The sequence below is a fragment of the Mizuhopecten yessoensis genome, unplaced genomic scaffold (genome assembly GCF_002113885.1).
Source record: "Mizuhopecten yessoensis strain PY_sf001 unplaced genomic scaffold, ASM211388v2 scaffold716125, whole genome shotgun sequence".
NCBI classification, from domain to species: domain Eukaryota; kingdom Metazoa; phylum Mollusca; class Bivalvia; order Pectinida; family Pectinidae; genus Mizuhopecten; species Mizuhopecten yessoensis.
Window position 1 is genome coordinate 120,652 of NW_018479960.1, and position 27,143 is coordinate 147,794.

Genomic DNA, 27,143 nt, shown 5'->3' on the forward strand with positions numbered 1-27,143 from the left:
ATATGCTAATTGTATTGATTGTATAAATTGTATATCTATGTACTGTAAACCGCTTTAGAGTGGCTTATTCTAGCTAGGTAGGGCGTTATATCAAATAATTTATATTGTTATTTATTATGTAATAAAGACATAATACAGGTTACTAATTAATATTGATAGTTATAATAAACTACAATATGTTTATTCCTACAGATATAACTGAATAGTATTTAGTTGTGATATACTTAGTCCGATACATATACATGTACAATCGGCACTAACGGTAAATCAAGTCGAAACTCACCATTGAAGGACCCCCGTACCACTACCAATTTGTGTAACTAGGCATTGGAAATTGTTTTAACTGGCATGATTAAAGCATTGATAAGTCATTGCCGAAAAGTAAACATTACCTTTTAGAAATTTATGAAAACATTTAAAATAAAAGAAATAAAATAAACCAAAATCAATGTTCTGACCATAAATGCATAGGGGCCAGACGAGTATTCGAAACCTGAACCTTCCAAGCCAAGCTCTCAGCAACCGAGGTACCTTGTGAAAGGTAGTTTACAGGCCGAGTTGCGCAACACTAAAACGATATTAAGGGAAGGTTATATTGCGTCCAAAAAAATACTGTATAATTATCTTTTGTTTTACTTTCAGTGGGTCAGCAATCCTTAAAAATCAATTACATCAGGCTACGTCTGTAGAAATAAACCCCTACACATGCTAACCAAGTATACTGTTTTAATCGTTCAACACGGAGAAAAGCTATATAAAAACTGCTGAATGTTATTAACTCTGTGCTGTCAATCAAGGCAATTTTACTTCCAACTCCAGGCTGTAAGATATTACCCAGAGACTACGTAATATTTTTTAAGTGAATATAACACAATTACATTCTCAAGTTAAATGATCTAAGTCAATCATCACAATATGAAAGCAACATTACACGAGTTAAACCTGTAAAATTCCTGCAACTTCACAGAAAATGTTCTTGGACTATAGTAAATATCTAACATGAAATGCAATAAGATTTTTGATGTGTTACACAGCACACAGGAATGAGGTTTTCAGTTTATATGCATGCATATATAAACCAGGTTATTGCAAACTGTGCGCAGATGAAAATGCAATGAACATAAAGTCATTCAAAGTGATGTAACTTGTCTGATATAGACACAGTGTATTACTTGTGTAACTCAATTGATGTGGACCAATTAACATGATCTATACAACAAACTTCGTCTATATGTTAATGACTAAAATCAAGTATCCTTTCTTACATGTTTGATCGTCGCCAGTACTTTATTTTTAAGTTTCTTAAGCGGCTTCATCACTGACTGATAAGCGGCCCCATACTGGGTCCTTCCTCTTCCGGCCCGACACCATACTTGCTATAACGTGTGTTTATGTTCGTTGTTTTATAAAGACTTTACTATAAGAACACGGTGAAATTCCTTATTGACGCATACTGTTGATTACAATATGAACTATCACATAATGGTGTTTTTCTTTTACAAATTCAGAAAGGTATTCGTGGTAAACAATGATAAATGTGACTGTCAAATCTATCCTTTACTTGAAGTGGGTTTTGTCACAACCTTTTCATTCAGTGTCACAACTTAACGTAACACTTTCTAGAATACGTTTTCCGGATGGTATTAACTGAAATGCCGGCAAATTATCATGCTCATCTTTATCAGTGTTATAATTTCAATGTTTCGAAGAAAATAATGCGTTGTATAGATTAAGGCAAACGCGTTTCTATATAAAATTTCTTAAGTTTATTTCAACGGCCACGCAGTTGCATTTAAACACGTCCATTATTTTTTTATTACAAAAACACTGATCGTTACTGAGCGTTAAAATCTACTTTCTGTAAGAGTTTATGAACCATCAACGCCCAGTATCCCCAGTGCATTGAATGGTAGAGCCAATCGGGAAAACCTATCGCGTTTTTTATACTCAGAAAACTATAAAATGATAAAAAAGACGTCCTCAGAAAGATAATTTCTTATTTCATTAATTGGGCAACATTATGTTAGTTTACTTCTGACAAAAATGATAAAAAAGCTACATTTATCATATGTAATATTCTTTTTGAAAGTTTATATCACCTCTTTGAAGTTAAATTATCTCCATACATTTAAATGTTCAGCATCAATCAGGCATACTCTGTCAAAATAGAACTTCCGGTATTACAGAGATGTAAATTAACACACGGTCACTTCATCCCAACCGTTATTGCCCCCAACCATTCCAACCCTACCTACAAATATTCATTATTGAAGCTGATAAGAGTGGCATCGTCAACCCAACTTTTAATATGTTGATTTTGTAATGGCTTATCCGTTTCTCATAAACAACATTATATGTTTAAAAAAGCAATATAATGTCTATTCAATCCGAATGACAGGGCGTATTTCCTACTTTATAGGTCAAAAGGAAATTAATTATAACATATCCATGTTGACCTTATGTCATATGACCAATTAATTTGCCTGTTTAGAAAAAGTATTTTACTCGTTTACTGCTTTGGAACTCTCTTGTACGTAAGAAACTTCCTTCAGAACTCTTTTGTATATAATATACTTTGGAATTCTTTTTGTAAAAGAGATAAAAGTCATATTTTCTTGTATATAATCACAATTACACGGAAAGGTTATACACATATGTGTTCCCCAGTGATAGTGAGGTCATCATTATCGACTTATTTTAATGTAGGCGAATGTCCAGTAATGAATCGATGAAGTAAACCGATTCTTATTGTGGGTTTTGTCGAAGCAAGTTTAATATTCTGGAGAATAAAAGAACAGTTTGTAGCTTCAGGAGAACGTCATTGGAATATCTGAAAGCGGCAATGTCGGACCAGACTCTTCCCTGAATGGGTTTCTCAAAGTTAACTATTCACCCTTTTTACACTACGTTTGACCAAGTTGATTGCCAAACCGCACGAAATCTATACCGTGATTATCATTACGTACATTCACCCCGTGCCTTACATAATTGATGGACACTTATCTGTCGACATCGATCTGAGGATACCTAGTATTTTCCCTTTAAAGTTGTGAGCTTCTTTACTCGAAAATCGATGTGGTGCTTCCATGTTTAACATCCAGCAAGAGCTTAACACATAAAAGAGCACACGTACAAGAGTTTCATAAGTAGCCTTGAACAGTCCCTACCGTTTTTACCCATGCGGATGGGTTGGAAGGTAATGACTTATTGATGAGGCCGAGTCGACAGGTCGGCACAAAAATACATGTCTTGCACTAATTAATTTCTCGGTTTTCTTTTACTTAAATGAAGAAAACGCAATGTGGTTAGTCCTAATAGTGGGAATATATCACGTTTACAAGCCTATGAATCGATATACAGGGTACCTTGGAAATTTAGTTAAACGAACTTTGAGAATTCCCCGTTAACTCTATCTACGAAAATCTTTAAGCTTTTATTGTACAATTAAGACTTTCTGGTGCTCATAGTTAATTTTTAACAAGCAACTTTTTGAAGCTTCTCATTACATAAGGTGTTCTCAAACAAAGGTTAAATTTAAGTCTTCTGAGCAGATAAAATCACACTGATTTAGTATGTGCCACTGGAGTTAAAAATAGTATTCAAATTAGATTTCGAGAAATTAAATTTAGTTTGATCCGGATCAGGATTAACACGTAAATCCATACTTTACCTTTCGTTGTCCTTCCTGTATTAATCATATCTACCAACATCGCTCAATGAATTACAGTATAAAAAATCAATAAAAAAAATCATTAGCTATTTTAATCTAATTCGTAATTTCTTTTGTATAGCACAAATCATAATTTTTTCTGACGAGTTCCGGCTTTACGCAATCATGAACCCGTAAAATGCTGACGTTAGTTCATTAGTGATGACATATTATAACGCCCGTTAAGGAGTTTAATAAGTATTTTTACACTTATTCAATATTGATGTAATGGTATCATGCATGTTAAGGAGTTAAATATCTCTCCAGATAAGCAACAGTACCGTACCGTTCCGTAAAACAAAATATTTACTAAAAATTCAGCTATAAATAATATCTTTTGAAATGTTGTGCGCTTGTAATGCCTACAAAAAGTTAAGCAAACGTATAATTAGACTTTTAGCATCACAGATGATAAGCACAAAAGTGAAGAAGTATACTTCAGCTATGTTTGTACATTGGAAGGGTTGTTTTATTTTTGACAACAGTGCTATAGGTTAACATGACATAAAGACTGAGTGATGTCACTGACAATGCATTTGTCGGTCTGTAGGACCCCAATATCGCAGTGAGTTAGAGAAAAGAGAACGAGTATAGATACCTCAAATTTTAAAAACAAGTGTTTGTAATTTTCATTTTCTGTTTACATCCATTCTACCTCAATGTATTTTAGTTTATGAATTATTTCTATTGTTGTCGACAGTGCTAATGTAATATTGTTCAGTATCGATCCAAGGCCTAAAGTACTTTAGTCTGGAGGCTTAATTACTTTACTCTCTGAAAAAAACATAATTGATAGAATAAGAAATGGGGAAACACCCATTAAATTATTTAGTTTGTACAAGCATACTTTCCAAAAATAAATAATCAAACAGATAGATAGGGGAGAGAGTATACCCTGTTCTTGTTAGAAAGATATTTATACAAGTACATTTGTAATTTACAAACTGATATCGAAAGCATGAAATTGTTTAAATTGACCACTGGCCAATAGTTATATTTTACGGTATGAAATAACGCTTATAATCTAAAATAATGAATATGTATTGTTTGTTCTAATGATTTTTATCTATAACAATTTTACTTTTAGACACCAAGACAATTAAATGTAAGAATATGATTATTGGGATGGCACACTACCAGGTGGTTTCCAGAATAGGTCTGTGGTCAATTACGCCGGGTTGTGTGTTTAAAATGACAGATGTCAATTACATCAGTTTGTGTGTTGGTAATTACAAAGTAAATAAATAAATAAATAGAAATATTTCAACACACTAGGTCAAAACCGAAACTTAATAAGTAGATATGGAAAAAGAAACAACAAGAACTGGGGAGACAGAAAAACAGTGGAAAAATTCGACAGTGCAGCGGAGATGTGATCTTGTTTTCCGGAGAATACCACATTACCATTGCAACCTATACAAATAATGTGTTATATAACTTTTATCATTAATCCTGGAAATTTTGTTACATTAAAACATCACTCACAGCAATACAAAATGATATACTGCACAAAATGAAAGTTTTCGTGGTTGTTATGGAACCACAAATATAAATACATGTACAAAGACCATTCCTACTACACAAAAGAATGTACAAAACGAAAAGGTGAACATTATATGAACTTTATTTCAATCAAAAAAGTGCACACAAAGGTACACATTGTACGAGCATAATTATAACCACAGAACAACAACGAAGAATTAAATACTAAAATTGTTGTAGATTCTACTTATGTATAAACGAAATAAACTAAACGAAATGAACTAAACGCTACCACATCCAAGGAAAGTGTCATATAATCCAGGGTTACACACAAATCGATCAGTAACCACATGCCTAAAATACTGAATATGTATGTAATTATAATGGTCCGGATTCACCTGGCTATTTCAACTGGAAATCGCACCTCAGTGATATTCGCCTCGAAGGTTCAGCGTGGACTCGAACGAGCTCAGCAGCTTTAATTGGCTTCACAGCTGATGTCCTCAAGTAATTGTAGTTCTAAAACGTTCGCGGCGAATTTATAATTCCGGATTTCATTGGACCGTGTTCCAATTTTAGTTTTTATACTGACTTCACATTTCCGTGACACAGCGATTCAAAAAACGAATATTTCAAGATAATTGAACATTTCAGTTAAAATAAAGGTATGCTTTTACTGAAATGGACATGTGTTATCAATCTGTTGTATAAATAAAATTAATTATTGCCTATTTAAGTATGTGACCAATCAAGTGAAACGGTTACGGGTAGGCTTCACGGCGTCGCGAGGACAGGTCAGTGTTTTCTTAGCATGATGTCAACCCTCCCACCGCAGTTATATTTACTGTACACGTGTGATAATTATTTTCAATGTTTGACATAGAAGTATGATGAGTGTGACTCTTTGTCATTTTAAAACATACCGCAATTGTGGTACGTTGTTAGGCCAATGATTCTCAGAACGGTTGATATCTTTTGTTGTACGTGGCAACCAGCGGAAATTAATAAATTTCTTTGTACGGACTATATCACGAAATAATTTGAAAGCTCCAAACCACGAAAGAAAGTTCACATGAACATTTCATGTTATACAGTACCATTATATTGAAATAAAGTACATAACGATTTTTTACAAGTAAAAATCAGTAAGAAGCATCCGGGGTCATCACTTTCATAAACCGATTTAAACAGTATTAAGGTTCGAAATACAAATCTAACAATATTGTTGTGTGTCCCGCATCGTCGAAAAAAACGTTTCTTGTTCAGTTCTTTTTAATATAGTACGTAATATAATCCGAGTAACATAGACATTCCAGGCTAAATGAAATAATCCTGATACCTTGATACATTGTATCAAGATATCGATATGTTTTAGAAGCAATGATGATTAAACTAACTATTATGCCACAGGGTTAATGCTTTTGTTATATGTTTGTCGAATGATATTGTCTTGGTATATTGTAATATTGATCTTTGCAAATACAAACCGCAAGATAATGAAAAAAATATATCAGCTAGGCTTTCTGCTATTGTAGCTGACATGAAGCGAACCTTGTTCGGTAGATTGAATCATGTGCCATCGGAACACGCCTCTAAATGTAATAACGTTTTTGAAGTTAGAAACGGGGTCAACAATTAATTCCAACGGTAGGTAATTAGTTTTAACGTTATCACTGCATCAAGTTAATCTTTTATTTACATGTAAATCATGATTCTTTTGATCTTCAACTGTATTTTCTTTACCATATGGCACTTATATAATAATAATACTAATAATATACACCATTTTATATATCGCACTATCTAGCTAGCTAGCATAAGCCTCTCTAGAGCGCTTTCCAATACACAAATATACAATTAAATACAATTAGATTATACATTAATCAATACAATTTTGAGGAATTTGCAAGAGCTGCCTTATCAGGCGCTAACATACTAGTCATATGCCACCGGGCTAATATCTCCCTATGTGTGTATGCCTGCGTATGTGCTGGAGATGTAATTTATATGTGTTCTGTTTCCAGTGGGACCATGCTTCCAACGGCATTATTTATAGTGCCACCTCACTTGAATGCTACAGCACAGAGACCATAACATCCACCCCAGACCAATGTATACTCCACCTGGGTTGTTGTGTGGGCAGGAGAAAAACACTTTCTGCGAATATTCATGCGTACGACGACTTCGGGGATCAAACCCAGGCCGCCTGCGTCGAAGGTCAGAGTGTTAACCACTCGACCAATCCGCCCATAAATACACAGAATAATTCCATGTACAACGGTGGTACGAAACCTTGATAGCAACAGGTTTTACGTAATGGCACAGTTCATAATATACATATATTACTCAGTATTAAATGGAAATTAACCTGTACTGTTCTATTTTTTTTTCAAATTCATGTAGATAAGGGGTTCAATAAATATCCCCTTTTAATTCAATAGTAGGTTACACCCATTTGGATTTCCACCTCTTTGACACCTAACAGTACTGATGAGTCCTTGAAATATGATGCAGAGTAATTAACTTTAGCATGCTGAGTCTTTCTATAACCGAAATTAAAAGGTGCTATATGTGTGTCTTACGTTTATATTTTACATTGAAAATGAGCGGAGTGCATAAGAACACCCTAATAATAACGGGTGGAGTCGACGATATCCGCATAGTACAAGGCATGAGATCGTCTGCATAGTATTCAGGTGGAATGCTGACGTTATGGTGTAAAGTGTAATTATTTGGAAATTGTACGAGTTTTTAAATGATGAATTCTTGAATGTATGAATGACAACAGAAACAGTTCAGCCAATGTAATCCACATGATGTTTAAGGAAATAAAACAATTTCAAACACCTTTATCAGACATGTAGAAGATTTTTGACAATAACTACATGTACATATTATCACACTCTGTTTTCAGGGTTAGTGATGAGAATACCTTTATTATCGCGAGCCTTTGGGTGTAATTGCAAAACGATTGCATGTGGACTCGAAATAAATTATTGATATTTATCATCTATATAATACTATTTTTTTCTGTACCCTAATCATACAAACGCCTCCTAAATACCATATCTTCCGGCCAACTTTTAGGCCTATTGATTATTGAGATTCTCGTTCAGTGACAAATGTGAACAAATGCTAGTTTACACGTACTGTAGGAATATTGTGAACCTTAAAACTATGTAAAATAATTATAATTGTTATGATGATATTTCTTACAGGACTAATTTGTTAAGGGGAAACACCCATGTGTGGATGCTATGCCATAAGCATGACGTCACCTGCCACTAGCAGACATTATATTTAACCCGCAGGGAAAAATCCATACTGAAGTCATATCTATCCTGTTTGGATTTTCTGTTACTGATAACCAGAGACAATTCACTATACTGTTGCTGTTGGTAGGTTTTACAAAGAGAATCAGTTTAACTATATTATATAACATTTTTTATGTTTCATAAAATTATTACAAAAATTGTATTTTTTTACATTATGATGTCATTTTTATATGTGAAAATAAAGTGTCAGTATTTTATTTTAAATAGAAATCAAATTTTTAATGACTCCAGTATATAACAATGTATATCCTAAACAGTGGTATATATTTAGTCAATACAAAACAAAGCATACGCCTATGTTTAAATAAATTCGATAAGCTGTTAGTATGTTGGTCGACAAAAAATAAGAAGTATTTCTACAGGGACTAATAATATGTACCCCTTTCATCTGATCCATTTTTTTCATTCTTTTGGTTTGAAGCTTATGTTACACCAGAGGCTATGAAAGATTTGGTAACTATTACCGGTATTCCAAAGGGGAGTTATTAAAATCTTTAGCTGATCCGTTTTTGTATTCGTTCGAAGCTGGCCTTACACCAGAGGCTATAAAACAAGAGATATCATCTCTTTTCCTGATTCTGTAATTCAATTTTGACGATAATTTGTCCTTTGATAACCAGAGGTAGATTTCTTACGACCCATTTATCCTACACAACTACAAACGAACTATACCCAGTATTCTCCTTGTCAGCTTCATATTTTACTTGCAGTATGACAATGATGACCATCTCACTAGCAATAGTACAGTTAACGATTTTCATCTTATCACAATGGTAATTGTACTTTCTTCTTTAGTTACAAACCAGTCTGTCTTCCCAATGGTGTTTACACGTCGAAGTTTATATTGTTTTCCAGCATCTATATAGTAATTAGATGTATTATTAAAGAGAAGAGTATAACTTCATTTTCATGAAAAGACGTTCTTCATAACTCCAGGTAAACTCAACAACATTAGTGAAGATTTCCCATAACAATTGAGGACAGAAAATTGCCCAAAGAAGTTAGTAAGAGGCACACCCTCAAAAAAATGATATATCCAACGAAGTTGGTAAGGGACAAACGTTTAATCACAATGCTGCACAGCGAATTTGGTAAGTGACATTTAAAAAAAAAAAATCAAAAACAAAAAACGCCATGTTAATCTAAGTCGAATCCATGCACGCCCAATAATATGTTTTGACTGTAATTTAATAATGATGTCATTGAATTTATTCTTAATTTCTGCATTAGTCTACATTCGTAGGACCATTTAAAAGCTTAAATGATACAAGGGATGACGCATTAACGTTAGATATCATACATGACAAAGTTTGTGATCAAGTATAGTTTATTTTTGGTTACATTCCTGATGATGCAGCTTGTTGGCCCACCATAATTAATCATAATGAAGGTATGAGTATGAAGTATAAACACTTCTTAATTTATGTGAATCAAAAGGTCTGCGGATTGTAAATGGTAGATATGTCACAAGGGTTATAAGCAGTAACATTTTCATTGCTCAAATGGTATGGAGTGTTTTAAAGTAAGTATTATCACCTTTGTATTGAGTCATATTATTTTAGTACTTTATGGTTGTGTGTTATTCAGTTTGACAAATAATTCACCTGTGCATATTCAGTTCTCTTCAAATATCAAATATGTCTAAACATCAAAATCGCTAAGAAGCTTGAATTATTAACATCAGCCATATTGAAAATTGCTTGGAAAGATGAGATCATTTAAATCAAGAAAACGTTTCACGCGTGTAATAAAAAAATGCAAGTAGATTTCAAGCGACAAAAACAGAGAGTATGACATATAGTGTACAAGGAAAAGACGACTAAACTTTACATGTTACGGAAAATTAGATTAACATGTAGTTTATTTTACTTTGACCAAAGGTATTTAACAGTTTGCTGTTGTCGTCTAGGATGATTAAAAAAATAAATGGTTTGACAATTTGAGAAAACTTAACCACGATGCAGCGAGAATATCAGGAGATGCTACAAAACCAATGAACATTGAGAAGCTGTTAATATAATCAAAATGAGAAATGTTAAGAAAAAGTAAGTGAAAGCAAAAAATGAAATGATATCTTTTAGATATTTCATCGTCGCACTCTTGATTATCATTTGTAGCTTGTGCCTCCGACTAGGTTTAAAATGCACTAGGCACGGTAAAAATTCTGTCAAGAATCAGTTGAATACATGTAACTGAGTTTTATCGTAAGTCCCGCCTACCCTTAGTTACTCCTGAAGAGATTAGTCACAATTCTTCGATGACAAGCTTCAAAGCTATTACAACAGTCCATGTCAATTATATACCAACACCCCAAATCTCTGTTTTAATGTTTTGTTCAAGTGGAAACTGTTTTTCTTTGTTGCTTTGCGATAATAATTATGAATCATGATTACAGTGCTTGATTCTCGTGCTGCACCAATCAATTATTGCTGCACAACTATTTGTTGATGTTCCTTTTAAGTATAGTCAAAACAAAAAGTAAAAACAATATAACTACTGAAAATTTCATCAAATCAACCCGAAGATTTTTAAGTTAATAAAGTTATATGAAGCAAACTATGTAAACGTCCTTTCAATACCACCATTTCTGTGATTTTTATGGCGGGGGAAAAAAGGAAGGTCGACATATGGTTGTATTAAGTGAAAATGGAGAACAAAAATGTTTTGTTTTAAACAAACAGAACAATATTGATCCATTTAGACAGCGCATTGCTGTATGGTGAGGTTAACAGTTTTTGTTTCGCCGCGACGAAGTTGCGGAAGCGAAACATAGGTGTTGCTTTTACGGCGACGGCGGCGTCAACATTTAGTTTTTGCGTTTAACTTTGTTTCACTGAAATTATAAGTTCTAGACCAACCAGACTTAGACAATAGATGCATCTTAGGTAGTACATCTCGACCGATGCATCAAATGCTGGATGCGGCCTGCCTTTCATGGTCCATTGACTTTGTCAGCATCTCCATCAATATCAAATATTTGCGTTTAAGTTCGTTTCTTTGATATGTGCTTTGATGGTCAACGCGGGGCACATGCGAGACATATCAATCCGAATGACTTGCTAGTAATAGCAAAACATTGCAGACATGAGTATGGCATAGATGTTTAATGTTATACCATATCCGTGTTGCTAGTAAAAAATGTGATTATTTTTTTGTAAATTTGTAATATTATTAACTTATGTACAGGTATCATGGATTCATGAAAAACTTGTTTAACTTTTCTAAACATCTATTTATAGATATTATATGATCCCACTCCAACATAGCATGCACGAGAGTAGTTTATATCCTCCCTGTGTTGTTTTGTTTAGATGTACAGCATAGCGGTTAATTGGGGGAGTTTTGTATGTGAATTATGTTACTTCACTACAATTACATTGGTAGAGAGCATGATTGGGCTGCAATCAAGATATTTCGTTTATCAAAGAGTCGTTTTAAATATATATGAAAGTATTCAAGGCAGCTACCGTTAAAACAACTTATTTCCTTTCCATGTGTAAGAACAATAGGAACGTGTTGCTAAATCAGAAACAAATGTTTCACCTATATTCATTTTAGAGTTAACTTAGTTTTCAAAAAAAAACACAAAAAAACCCCAAAACATTTAAGATAAAATGCGACAAAGTAGATTCGGTTAGCAAAGAAATAAGTACATTTAGTCATACTAAAGGCTAATATATATAGTGTTATTTTTCTGGGATGTGGATAGGCAGCTATCTAGCAGGTCGCTAAGTAAGTAAGTGGTCCCGAGTTGAGTTGGTTGTGGAATATTTTTTACATGTTTGCATGTGTTCTAGCGTTCTCGCAACAGCCAGGATGGTATGAAGAAGGGTGCCTACGGTTGTCTTCTTAGTAGAAGATACTGAAGAAAGCCCCTGACCCTGCAGTGGCCACAGATCAGTCGCCTTGAATGGCATGCAGTGTGATACAGCAGGTCTACTTAACCTTGAACCTTGCCGGTACGTTATATGGACTGTGGATGTGAGATGTATGTGAACTGACTCTTGTACCATGTATATGTCAGAGTTACATGGTAATGGACAACAATATTTTTGTATTCTCATCAACTGAGTTTATAATTTTACTCACCATATGATCGTCTCCATCGAATTATACAAAATCGAAACCAATTGATGAGTCTGTAGACATTGAAATGACAACTTGCTGACAATTTAAAAAATCGTGAATGAAAATATAAACTTTATTTATTTTACAACAATTATGAAACAAGTTATTTCAACTTATATTAATCACTCTTGTTGGCCCGGATTTAAGCCGGATACAATTAACATGTGCATTCACTGGTGTTTCTTATTTCCAAGTATATATGGTTTCGACAGTAAACTATTCATCTTTCAGATAACAGCTAAAGTATATAATTTCCAGTTTATTTTACAAAATACATTATGTATGTACTTTTTTTTGCATTCAAATCACTCTTGTTGGCTTACATGTTAGCATGCATAGGGTGTTAATGTGGAAGGAAGACCAAGTACCCGGAGAAAACCCATGTGGTTGGGCAGTGACCCCAAACCATTTCTTGTCGGATCGGGGAATCGAACCCCGGTGTCAGGAGAGTGTGCAATCCACTGCGCCACCCAACCACCAAGTATACACAATATATAGAGGTACATGCATGTCTGTGCATATAGAAGCAGTCGCAGGTTATTTCTATTCAAAATAACCCATCAATTGACGAATGACTGCCTTTTATAAGGAAATACAGAAACTTAATAAAAAAATACTGATTCATCTGTCATTTTCTCATAATGAATAACTTTACAGAATTACATCATTATTTAGGCTTATTTTTAAAATGGATTAATTCCCCTTAAACATATTCATGTGAAACCAAAACAATTAAAGAGGACTTTAGAAAGGTTTTCTGGTCGCCATCATAATCTCATTGAGAATTAGTATGTATCCCTGTGCAATAAGAAGGTTGATGTTGTTGATACTGAATATTAAGGTGCCTTATAGTGTCGGTGGCATTATTATGTTTCTTACTTTTGGGACGTGACATTTATGAAGCTAAAGGAACAGTTTGTCATTTTCCAAGCTTCCTGCAGAACACCTACTTTGTAGATTCATCAGTGGTTTTGAGTGACGGTCCTTAATTTAGTCACTAAAACACAATTTTGAATTTCCACATTTAAAAAATGAACAGTTTTGCAGATGTTATTTGTTAAGAAGTTATAAATAAATGCATGGCTAAAATAAAGTGAATTGAGCCTCCTGCTTTTCTTTTAGAATGTCATTAATGATATCTTTGAATACACATCATGCATATTTAGAAATAACAACTATTTAAGCTATGGGAATTTTTAATGAACGCCATTTGTGAAATATCTAGATAATCTGTAAGCAATATAAATATGAAGTTGTTAATTTAATTAGCATAACTACTTTAGATGCATATGAGATTGAATCACACCTTATGTAAGCCTGAATAATCAAGCAAAATTTACTAGTTAATCTAACATATCAATGATTTTGTATAAAATATAAATTAACAATACCGGCTTTAGACTATCTATTTTATGCATAATGTGACACCTGTCCCTTCCATCCCTAGAATTACAAAACCTTCCTAAATACAAAGTTATGACGTAACCTAAGTCCTTAAGGAATGAGCCACTTATGACACCCAGCTTAATGTTCAAGCATACCTGCCCAACAGACCGACGAATCAGTCATGTTTACAGTTTCTGTACGACAATAATCTCTGTGAAAATACAGTAGTCAAATGCCTCGTTTAAGCTGTTTTGATTCAGGTAAAATAAACATGTACAAAGGTAATGGAACAAGTATAATTGCAAGAGGCATTTCACGTACCTATACAGAGTCCTTCTCATCGTAAGTGGTAAGCTCTGCTGATAATGCTAATACACATTTGCAGTGATAATGTGGTAAATAATAAGTGAGTCAAGTACTTTTGTTTTCATCATTAAGATGAAATCTGAGAGAGAAATAAACAATTGTCCATATGATACTTGCTAGATCCTTACTTTTCCTGTAATTACGGTTTTCAGAAATACTTGGTAAAATACAATAAGGTGTGTTACGATGAAACAGTTTGTAAAAAAAGAATCAATTTATTTATTTAGTTATTTTATTTTTTACTTATAGTATTTTATACTTTGTATTATACATGGTCAAATGCCTTGCTTATATCGAACAACACAGATCTATCTTCTTCACCCGAGTAAACTGCCCTTCCCAAATAATCAGCTTTACTGCAGGGGTATGATCCCCATTGTAACTAATCCATACTCATAAAACATCGTGAACACATTAAAAATAGACCTTTCGCTTACTTCCCCAACAATATTTCACAGAGAAATATGACTATATCTATTTCTTTTCGTTCATTTTGTGTACATGAATAGAATTGGCTATTCTCCAAGATTCTTGAAATCTACCAATGTATGGGTTCATAGCGGCAGGATTAATTTATTTGTACATTTCTTGTAAAATAAACGAGTATTCATAAGCTTTTGAAGAATCGAGAAACAATAAACCATCACAAATATAAAGTTAATGATGATATTGTCTTATTGATAAACTGTAGTTTGATTTACGGGGAAATTGGAGTGTATATCGTAAACTGTAGACTCTGAAGTATAATAATCGTTTAACAGGGTTATAAATGATTTGATAGTTTTCCACTAATATTTTGTATTTATGCCGTTCGTATTACGTAGGCTAATAGTAAGCTTTTGGAATATTTGGCAATTCTACAACCTTTAGCCCTTTTATCATGTAAACACCTTTAACTATGCCAGTCGATGGGGTAACTTGAAATGATCACTAGAAATAAGAAGAAATCACCTATTTAAAGGTATTGATGCAGAAAACGAAACTAAGACAACATTTTACTTATCGTCATTTCTTCGATTTAGGACGTTTAAGATAATTCTATGAATTTTGTAACACATGCATGAAGGATTATGTGGTCTTATTGTTGCAGATTTATAAGATATACCTTATGGACCAATGCTGATAAAGTTATAAGCATGTTCGTACACGATTCATTTCTGTCGATTGGTATAATTAGATCGTTTAAGAGAGCATCTAACACATCTTATACATTTTCTATGGTAGAGTAATAGTCGTTGAGTTTAATAACCATACAATTCTTTTGTTTCAGTTTGTTATGAAGGTCGATCTTTTAATAATGCTCATTAGATCTAGAATGCCTTGTGGTTTTGTTGTCATTATCCGAATTCCCTATGTGAAGACGTGACATCACTTGGATTTGGCTTAGATTTACATGGCGTGTGTACTTCCGGAACACCGGGTTTAATCCCTTGGTTGTTTTGCAAACGGCTCCGTGTAATATTTTCTTTGTTCTTATTTTCCCCTAGTTTTATCGAATTCGAGTTTGAATTATGAATTTGTTGATCCTTCGAATTCGATAAGCTCTTGTTTTTTGTTTTTCTTGGTTTGTGAGAGTAACGTCATCAATTTTTGGGAAAACGACATAATTTTCTCACACAAACCAATGACGTAACAATCAATACCTGCTCACAAAAGAAGATAACTCTGCAATACGCAAAGACGGAATAGAACGTAATCGTTAAAATTCAGGGCAGTATGTGTTGTACAAGAAATAGTGTTTAAATAAAACAACGCAATGTTAGGTTTAAACATACAAAGCAATAATACCTATCAACCAAATGCTTGTGCAAGTGCTTTGTTCATATTTTAAAAATTGTCAAGAATATAGATTGTATGTAGAACGTTACGATTAAAACGAGGATGGATGAATCATGTTTAATCCATTTTCAACAGTGAACTATCAGAAATTTCCAGTGGATTTAAAACTTATTGGCAAGCGTGACGGCATTAGATCCTTCCGTCAAACATCCCGATACTATTTTTGAAATACGAATGTTAAATTCAGAAAACAATAATGGTTTTCCTGTAAAATACCATATATATTTCAGAAAAAAAGTATTCAAAAGAAAACCAATGGATATCCTCTATTTGTTAACATTATTAACAAATTATTGACATAAAAAAGAACATAAATTGCTATTCGAGTTTGTGTTGATTAGTTATCGAACCTGAATATCAAGATTTGCAATCTAATTAATATCAGACTCGTAACTCTGTTTCACAAAAATACACTACAATATAACCTTGTATTGGAATGTATCTTAGTAGAGCAAAAATGCAATATGATTTTATTATATTGTTGGGAAATAGGAAATCGGTGTTGTACAACAAATGCCTATAAACCTATCCGTAGCACCCTACCTCTCCTCCCCCGTTGTTTAACGTATATGAGTGCAAGCTATGTGTGTATATTTCATTAACCCATATGGTCTCTTTTCTCATAATTCTCCTAAAATAACTAGTGTTGTTTTTGTATATCTATTGAAATAGTCTGGCCGATATTTCATGTTGTTAAAGAAGCATATATGCTTACCTGTATCATTGAAATAGTTTTCGCTGAAGTGCTGTGCGCGTCGTATTTCCCATTCCACAGCGCCGTAAGTGAAAACCTCAGTATCTCTTTTTCACATTTATCATGATACATACGTTATAGTAATGGTACGGACAAGTTATTGGCAGGCAATGAGTTTAGATAGAACTATCAGGTTCGCACCAGGCATTCCAGAGGCTTTACGCTTGCCGTATTACGGAAAATATATTGCGTTTGTTTGTATCCTGTGGCAGGCTGTAAATCTCATCATTTAAAACAGTTGTAGCATTCTACGTGTCTATGAGAATGAAAATCAGTACCAAAATACCTCAACTTCTACATCGCCGTATCGATTTAACTGATAATCCACGTCACATTGTTTATATATTGGAAAAGGCCATACATATCTTTATTTGATAACAGCTAGACTTAATTAATGGCAAAAAATAATTATACAGGTGATGATAAACTTGAACACAGAGTTCGTATATGGGAAAATATCACTAACACGCGTTTTAGTAACTTAATATAGTTTTATATTTTAAAAGGTTATGAATGCTCATCAAAATAACAAACGGTTATTTTGATACGAGAAAGGGTTATCGGTAAAAATATTAAGAACTAAACATTGTTTGTCAACGGAAAGTGTAAAATTATAAACATGAAAATATCTAGACATGGTTAGGAAATATAATGTAAAAATCATAAGAGCTATTGTAATATGTTGGCGGTGAACGAGGTGGCAAATGAAAGAAGTGACATCATATCGAGCTTTATTTTGTATATGCCAAAAAGTGTATCTAAGTCAGTTAACAACAAAGGTTGTTATGTAATACACTCTAATTGGAAAGAGCCACTGATTGATATAAGAAGAAACTAGACAGTGTTCATGTACAAGAAACTGTAATTAATATACATCAAGTGCTATTTAGGGCGTCTACGATCTTCACTGTAGATGAAGTGTATGTTATTTTGATATCGAATTCCCCAGACTCTGCTTCTGCTGTGTGTACAATAATTGCAAAGGAAAATGCTTAACAGCTGAATGCAACTGAGGCACATCCAAACTAAAAGTGAATTGAAGTTTTCATGGCTATTTGCGATACAACAGATAGATTGAAGTTACATATATAACATAACTTACCTTGCTACACTTGTTGGGGATGAAAATAACCATACGCCAGAAAACAGACTCTTCCTCTTAGGATGTTGCTTCTGTCTTGCCTAACATTCGCTATAGGTGGCAGATATGAAGAAGGGTCACGTGGTCAACACTTCACCGGAGATGTACTTTATGTTATTGCACTTGAATTCCACTGAGTGGTCTGAGCAACATTATGTAAAACACATTTCATGGACGTGTCTGTCCTGGTCACGGCTTCGCACATTATGCATTATGTAACAGCTGTACTACACAGTCCATTCACTGCAGGTGTAATAACGATACACCTGTAACCGTTGATAGTTGAAGATCGTGTGTAAATAATTATAACCATCATATAGATTGTAACATATTAATTCCCAGAGGTGTATATATGCAAATATGTCTGATAGATGTGGATAACTTGCCTTTCTGTGTTAAAACCTGAACTTCATTTTGCATCCTTTTTTCTCTTTAAAGTTTACCACCTGTCGTTTTACCTAGGGAACATTTGATTCATCTGCGACGGATTCCATCCTCAATTACACATAGCCAATATACACATATGTATCATGACGCATTACCTTTTAGATTTGCAGATTCGACCCCAGTATTTTGTACATGCCATTTAAATAGGAAAACATCAGAATGAACTGCCTGCCCATGGTATAAACAGACAGCTGTATATCGATAGTATGCGCGATAAAAAAAGGACAAATTAAGGTAAAAGCGAAACCACTGCCTGCATTTTAGTCTAGCTATAAATTCCCATATCATATGTCATATATATTTGGAGCGGGGCACGCGTATACAAAGCATGGTTAGCTTAACCAGGAACCAGTTATAACACTGTATTACGCATATTGTATATATTTAATTCAAAAACTAACATATATGTATATATATATTATTTTAAAGTTTAAGGAACATCGGTGATTTTAATTTTTACGCAATGCACAATTAAGCTAAAAGAATTTGTTCGAATAAATAAACCGTCACTTTTAACACGATATTCCGTCTTTGCGTATTGCAGAGTTATCTTCTCTTGGGAGCAGGTATTGATTGTTACGTCATTTGTTTGTGAGAGTAACGTCATCAATTTTTGAGAAAACGACGTAATTTTCTCACACGAACCAATGACGTAACAATAAATACCTGCTCTCAAGAGAAGATAACTCAAAGACGGAATTTACATTCTTCGTGTACAAGTACCGAAAACTGTCCATGTCGATTTACGAGAGCTAAAATACATGAAATTTGTAATCAAAAATTTCAAAATCCTGGATTTTGTAAATAGATCACTATTCTATATAAACAATACACAAATTAAATTTCAATGTGTAGAATCACAAGTAGTAAACAAAGTATATGTTTACTTAAACAACATGTTCCCGTTAACTTATTGTTCCAGTTTGGCCGATACGAACTAGCCGATTCGCTAAATGGAATCCGACGTTCTGCACAAACGAGCCGGTTTGTCGAGAACTTCTCATAGGAGGATACCAAGTATAATTTATAATATAATTATATAACTTTATCGACTCCAGATTACAGCTCTGTAGAAAACTTGTAATTGAAAACGGTAATCCGCATTGATTCAAGGATTTTACGATAGAGCCGTTAAGGTTGATTCCATATTCTTTACTGGCTTTCCTAATGGGTTATTAGATTAGATTAGCACATGCAGGATCATACTTTGAAACGCGCTGTTCCTTCCACTGGGAAGTTCCGCTGAATGGATTGAATTTTTACAAATATATATTGATTTTGCGTCTGCAGAAAAGTACAGCATCGAAAACCAAACGGGATACAACTATAAAAAACAAACTGAAGGGGCATAAAAATCCACCGAAAAACAGTATCTAACCCACAAAAATCGGAGGCCAAACCGCGTCCTCTTGAAACGTCAATGTTTCCTGTGTGTACTTTCATTATCCATAGAAAATACTTAAACACATGATGTGTTATATCAATTGTTTCGTAGGAATAATATAACGGGTAAATAAAGTAGACCGAGGGGAATTAAACAGTACAATACATTTGTCTGGACATTGTTGAAGAGAACATTCCATCGCCGATTGTGCGTTATTTCTGAAGCGTTTGTAAAGGCCTATTTCCTCTATATGTTATAACATTTAATTACTGTAATGTATATCTTATAATGTTAACCATCTAGCCATATGCCCCCTGACACATACATATGTAATAGATGCCACTTTTCCAGGTGCATCATCTAGGAGTCAAACCAGGACTAGTTAAATGCTCTACCGAATACCAAGCAGATCGCCGAGGGTGGTATGGACATTGGGTCCAGATATGCAGACTGTTTCTTTCATATATATGGACCTGATAGATTTGACCCACTCAGAGACTTTATCCAATTAACAGCGATAGTCTACAACCAAGAGTGACGATATCCCTTTCTGGTTCGCTATAAATCCGGATTTCCAGCACCTACGGTACAGTATTTACATGAACAATTCCAGTAATTTAATATCCACAGGCTTACTGACTAGATCACGATGTCTGTGATTGACAATACCGAGTTTTGGGAGATACAGAGAGATGAACAGGCTTACCGACTAGATCCCGATGTCTGTGATTGACAATACCGAGTTTTGGGAGACACAGAGAGATGAACAGGCTTACTGACTAGATCACGATGTCTGTGATTGACAATACTGAGTTTTGGGAGATACAGAGAGGTGAAGACTATGGGTTAGTTTTGTGGTTGCCATCTTGATTTTGTTGCGATTTGTTTTACTTCCATGTGTGGTATAAATTTCGACCTGTTTGGAATTTCTTACACTTTGCGGTTTCATTGAATTTTCCTGGATCGTGGCGTTACTTTGATTTTACCTACATTAACACCTGCATGTTGATGAAGCAAGAAACGAATTAATTCTTCCAGAACACCTGGTTTTATCTATCCCTTTATATTTTCACTCGTATCTCGTGTAATCTTATCTGCCCTAGTTTTATCGATTTTGAATTCAAATTACGGTTTTGTGTATATTTATTTAGGGAGAGATTCATTTCAGTTTCACATTTATATAACGCTGTATAAGATTATGACATTTAAAGTCACAACCAACAATTTTTGACAAACAAAACGGCTTTAATTGATCTGTCTATCATGTTATATGGGGCAGAAACATGTCGATTCTTTGTTTATATGAAAATCTGTAGTCATGCCATGAAAAGACTACGAATAACATGGTAAGAGATGCTATTAATTTTACATGAGTAGTATAATAACATATGATTACTGTCGACCGCCTGGTTCTGACTTGAGGAATTTGAGTAACATCCCAAAACTGCGCCATTGTAATTAGTTAAAGAGGCGTTGTCCCTACCAACATAAAACCCAAGTTAATGCATTTTTTTCTACAAGAAAAAAATGAAAACGATTAAACAGGTATGAATGGATATTAGTGTCATTTAAACTCAAGTTTTGCATCAATAATTGGGACAATGTCTCTCTTAGATAGTAAAAAAAATAGCAAGTAAGAAAACACAACAAATTCTTCAAAGGAATAGATCTTTATTAGTAAATGTGAAAATAAAACGTATTAAATTAACTTCAAAAAAGTATTTCAAGCTCTGAAGGCATTATAAAACAAAATTCTACCTAAAACCGTAAGGTTACTTCTTCCTGATTGAAAACCCAAGCTACTTGTATTGGAGTTCATCAGTATACACATTACTGGAATATATACTACATTTCCATTGATGTTTGAATCTTTACTGCCCTACGTTAATCACGTTACAGATTCTACAGTATTCTCTATACATCTACCAGGATAAAGCATTCTGTTACCGTATACAAAACTAATATGTTTTTTTCTGTATTTAATTGAAGAGTGTCCAGGACGGATTTGACTGCAACTAATGGTTAATTTAAAAGGCCAAATCAGCAATACGTAAACATTTGTTTATCTCAACTAGTACGTAAGTACATGTGACAATGTCATGTCAGGCGCAACATCGCTCACTTTTCGATGTTTATAATATAACTTCAACGCGTAAACCTTCGGATACATAATTTATATAAAAACTAAATTTAGATATATATGTACTCAAATTAATTAAATAATGTGAATTGCACATGTATTTGATTTGTTTTTGTAAACAAACGTATAAGCAAAGTAGTAAAAAGGGAAATAATTGTAAGATTTTATAAATAGCAATTGAGTATAGTTTTGAAACTGCCAGACATCGTGATGTTATAAAAAAAAGATAATATAATAGCACAAAATCAGATTGTTCAAATCAATGAGCAAAATATTGTATAAACGTACTAAGGTTATAGAGTATATGCGTCCATTTGTACATCGGTGAAACCTTAACATCCATTTCCTGTGTAGGAAGGGGGGTATAAGGGATCTTTATATCAGACCTGCAAGTTTTCTACTCGTATTAAAAACAAAAATGCGAAACGGCAGATTTTACAACTCATCGGAATCCTTAAATTGAGAAATGTATTGATGTTTGATGTTTAAATATGCCGATTTCTATAGGGAAACTTTTTAAAAAAGAATTGGCTTCAAGCTTTTTTACGTCAGAAAGATAACCGTTAGAGATGTATAACTCGTTTTCTATTGCGTAAAAGGACGGAAAATACAGAGAAAAAATCTACTCTGTATGTTGAAGATTACGGAAAATCTGTAAAACGTTCTCAAAATAAACGTATGAGCTATACAAAAATAATATAAGTATAGTTAACATGTTATAACATTTATAAATACACAAAATATCACAGAACAAATATTTGAGAGGTATGATGTTAACTTATAGTCAACGATTATTTGCTGTAAATAAGCTTCCAAAAAACATAATGTGAGCAAAACAACGTTATGATACCAACGGGTACAATAACAGCATGTACACTGTACATAACACAACAGGAGGTAAAAGATCAGACAAACAGCCTGTTCCGACTGTGCCATTTTATACATACTGCATACAGTTTTGATTTCGTAGTTTAATATTTTCAAGATGATGCAAGAAAATACAAACCCAAGCAGTGGTGAATATTGTGATTTCTGAGACTAAGAAAACAGTATATATGTACTGATTTCACCACATTCGTACACTGAAGTAAAAAGATGATTTTTTACCTATTTTCTTCGTGGATTTTATCTGCACTGATACTAAAGTAGAAGACATGAACAGTTTTGCATATCGTTTATGTGTACTATTCGCACCATCAGAACAGGATATGACGGACATCCATAGACAACACTGAGGTGGCTACCCATTGTGATTGCAAATGTATTTCCTAGAAAAAGGTTTTGTACAAATTAGTGTTTGAAACCCTTAAAATAGCATCGTATGAGCGTACACATTTTTAATACTGTATCAGTGACTCGAATGCATGAACGCTTCATATAGAGACGTGAATTATAATGCAAGTTGTCAATGTTAAGCAGTTAAAGCGCGGATGAATACATCGCAGTGTAAAAATTCCGCGAAATGTCACGTAAAGGTACTAGACAGATCGGACGAGATAGAAAATTGCATCGTAGACGATATATTACGGACAACATGTATATTCAAATAGACAGAAGCTTTCAAAGCCTTTCCCATTTTTCACACCTGCCAATACACCGTTAGATAGCGAGATGAAAACATTGATGGATTTACCAGCATCAGCTAGTTTATGTGCCTTTTGATGTTGCAGAATACAGATATTTCACGTATGAGTGAATTGGCTGTTTTGAATTCAAAACGACATACCGAAAACAAAAATAAAATGCAACCCTGCTATCCGTAATATTTTTGTTTCGAAATATTTTTCGAACATATCATGATAAAATGAAAACTCAGACATCTATCGAATATAGTATTGTATACATGGATAATGATTACAGGACATTTTCTCAGCCTTTTTATTTTTGCTGATATTCGTGGTAAGACGATTCAATGAATTCAACACTATGGTGAAGATAGCATCTCATAACTCATAACCAACAGTGCAGGCATTTGTTTTTTTCCACATAAAAATAAATTTAACACATATGAAATCAAAATTGTATGCAGAAATTAGAAATATAAAATAATAATGAATAAAATAGTACCCAAAATGTAATTTAACAATGAAAGACTTTAGATAAAATAATCTAAATGAGGACTCTCTGAATAAACTTTGCCGAAATAGTATTTCAAGTAAAAGGCTCAGAACTACATTGCAACCATGATTTCCAAACAGTACCGTGATACATATGAAGGTAAATACAAAAAACTACATTTACATGAGTCGTTTCTTAACAGTGCAGCACGCTTTTTGCTTGTGTTTACGTCCTATCATCAGCTATGGTCATTTAAGAAAGCCGGAGTTACACGGAGAAAACACACCGACCTACAGCCAGTACCTGGCTATTGCCCCACGTAGGCCTCGAACCCGCGACTTAGTGGTAGCAGAATGTCAACAACTGATGTTTGCATTGCATGAAAGCAAGTACGTTCAACCCATATTCACATATATTTACAGAAAATGTTATTTGCTACGAATACAAATAAAATTACAAATAACAACAATAGAGTAGCAAATCATCAAAAAAATATACAACATAATCCAAATCTGCTTACACAAAATGTGCATGTGATTGTCAAAAATCTGGTACATACAAAAAGTACATACAAAAAGAACTTTCTTAATGCTGACAGGTATTTGGTGTACTAGACATTACAGTTAGGACATCGAACTTTTATATTTCGATATATTTCATGAACAACCAAATTCGTTAAAAAAGGTTTTGGATCGACGAGATTCCACTAACACATTCATGTTCAAATTAGACTATGTGACAGGGACGATATATTATAATATAAAATGACAGTGATTGTCATTAAACTACAAAAAATGAAGCTTGGACTAACAAAGATGTCGGATTAGATTGGGATAAATTGGAGACCGATTAAGCTTTTATTTTTTCCTTCTTGTTTTCTCCTGCAGTCTTATTATCGTTCACGTCGAATGGAAATCTTAAAAAAGTCCTCTTTCATTTCGTATCAATGATTACATACCGAACAGGTAAAAGCATTACAACTGTAAAACGCTATTATATAATAATAGACACAACACATCCACTAGTGCACAGCAATTTATCTATGTCTACTTCATTTTTTTCGGTCTTTGCCTAAAACAACAGTTCAAAGTGACGATTGGGGAGATCTTTGACGTTAGACTAACAACGTCGTTAGGTTAGTCAAACAGACTTAAACTATAAGCATAGCGTCACATAAGGAAAAGTCCTCTGAATTACAATCAAGACGATTTAATTTGATCTACGAATGAGTCTTTAAACCTTGTCAAGTCGTAGCCAAATTTAATCTATGTATATATCATTTACACTGTAATTGCAAAACTCTGATGCTAAGTATGTATTACTCAACATTTCCCACCTCCTCGTAAGCTTCCTTAGCAGCTTTGGTGTCAGGGTGCTCTGCACCCAGGAAGGAGAGAAAGACGTTGTATGACTCCTGTAGTTGGTATTTAGCCCTAGCGAAGTAGTTGGTAGCGAAGTAAAAACTTCCCAGGTTGTACCTGTAATTACAATAAATGCAAACACGCGGTTAATACCGAGTAATATGTTCAAGATTTATATTGTCACATATCATTGTAAAACGTGGTTAAGACAATTAAATATGCAACTCACCTTGTGCAATGTCAAAGTCAAACAGGAACTGTCGCATGCGTGTCTTTTTCTGATTTCGAACTGGTTGGGGGATTTAAATTGATAATCAGGATCATGAGAATGGCCTAATTGTACTTGGTTATTCTGACAAGGTAAGTTCTGAGGACATAACTGTAACATGTTATACACATCTCAAAATGCCAACGAATATAATTGTCTGATGATGTAAAACGATATTCGTCTCATATCTAGTCTAGTAGGTCACCAAAAACACAATAAAGTAAATATCGTCGAGACTACATCCAGTTTTGCTGCCTTATAAATTGAAAGGTCGGGTCGGTTAATTTCGTGGAATATGTCGTTCAATAAAAGTAAGCATTCCAATTAATCTTACATTGATAAAACAGAATAACTACTTCCTTTACATCCTCGCTAGGCTGCGTTGGTAGTATTACCTCTTGTATGGATTGGATGGAAAGTATTGATCCTGTAAACTTCCACGATTGGTTTAATAATGACATATCCGTCTCCAGACTGCGTTTGTGATGCCACTGCCAATTAATCGGCCGTGTAATAATATATGCAGTCTTTGTAGAGCTGCAGGTAACCATAATAGCGACAGACAACTAGTTCCCACAAACCTTTGATCTGCCACATGTTTGTATTCATCTTTTGCTTTGGGATTAATCACCAAAGGAACTTGGTCTTGTTACCGCTTTTTTATAATTTTATTTTGTAAGTGCATTCACTTAAGATTAAACGACAGACAAGCACTTCGAAGAGCTTCAACAAAAATTAGAATAAAGCTTCTATCATAAATGCATGTTTCTAAACCAATGATCTGTTAAGATCACCCTGCTTAAATACACGTTGGTATTCATTCCTGTCAGATACATTAACAAATTAAACACACAAGTGAAATACATATATACATAAACAAACAAAAAATACTTAAAAAAATATTGTTAATCATACATATACCCCGCTCCCGCCTAAATGGAATTGAAGCTAAATGCTAAGTCTGAGTGAAGACAGTGAAGCAGAAAATATAGGTTAGTGACCTACTTATCATATAACTGTGTAGTTCTCCTTAAGATTCACATTTGTATGTACAATCAGAGTAATGGAGCTAAACGCACGGTCAGCGAAGCGGTGAATATAGGTCACTGTGATCTACCTTACGTTAGGATCTATCTGTATGATAGTCAGGATTTTAGATCAGAGAAATGAAGCTAAATTCAACGTCCAACCAAGATGTCAAACGTATGGACCGACGAAAAAGGCAAACACTAAAACCCCCTCCTTCTCTTACGTGACGAGAGTATAAAAATCGTTAATTAGAACGTCGATTTTTATGTAACTTGGAACATCAAGTGCACAAAACATGAAACAAGAGATCCCAGAC

The 27,143-nt window shown here is 33.9% G+C and overlaps 2 protein-coding genes across 3 annotated transcripts in view; both read right to left on the reverse strand.

Moving 5' to 3' along the window:
• The window catches only part of LOC110441774 (thyrotropin-releasing hormone receptor-like), a 36,163-nt gene extending 17,856 nt beyond the window's left edge, over window positions 1-18,307 (reverse strand). The window contains exon 1 of the mRNA XM_021485024.1: window positions 18,102-18,307. The gene's annotated coding sequence lies outside the window, so the exon portion shown is untranslated. The remainder of the gene's footprint in view (window positions 1-18,101) is intronic.
• A 3,315-nt stretch (window positions 18,308-21,622) lies between these two features.
• Window positions 21,623-27,143, reverse strand: part of LOC110441772 — a 56,814-nt gene continuing 51,293 nt past the window's right edge. For both annotated transcript variants that reach the window (XM_021485020.1, XM_021485019.1), the window contains exon 33: window positions 21,623-25,647. In XM_021485020.1, coding sequence (XP_021340695.1) covers window positions 25,488-25,647 — 160 coding nt within the window. In that variant the 3' untranslated portion in view covers window positions 21,623-25,487. The remainder of the gene's footprint in view (window positions 25,648-27,143) is intronic.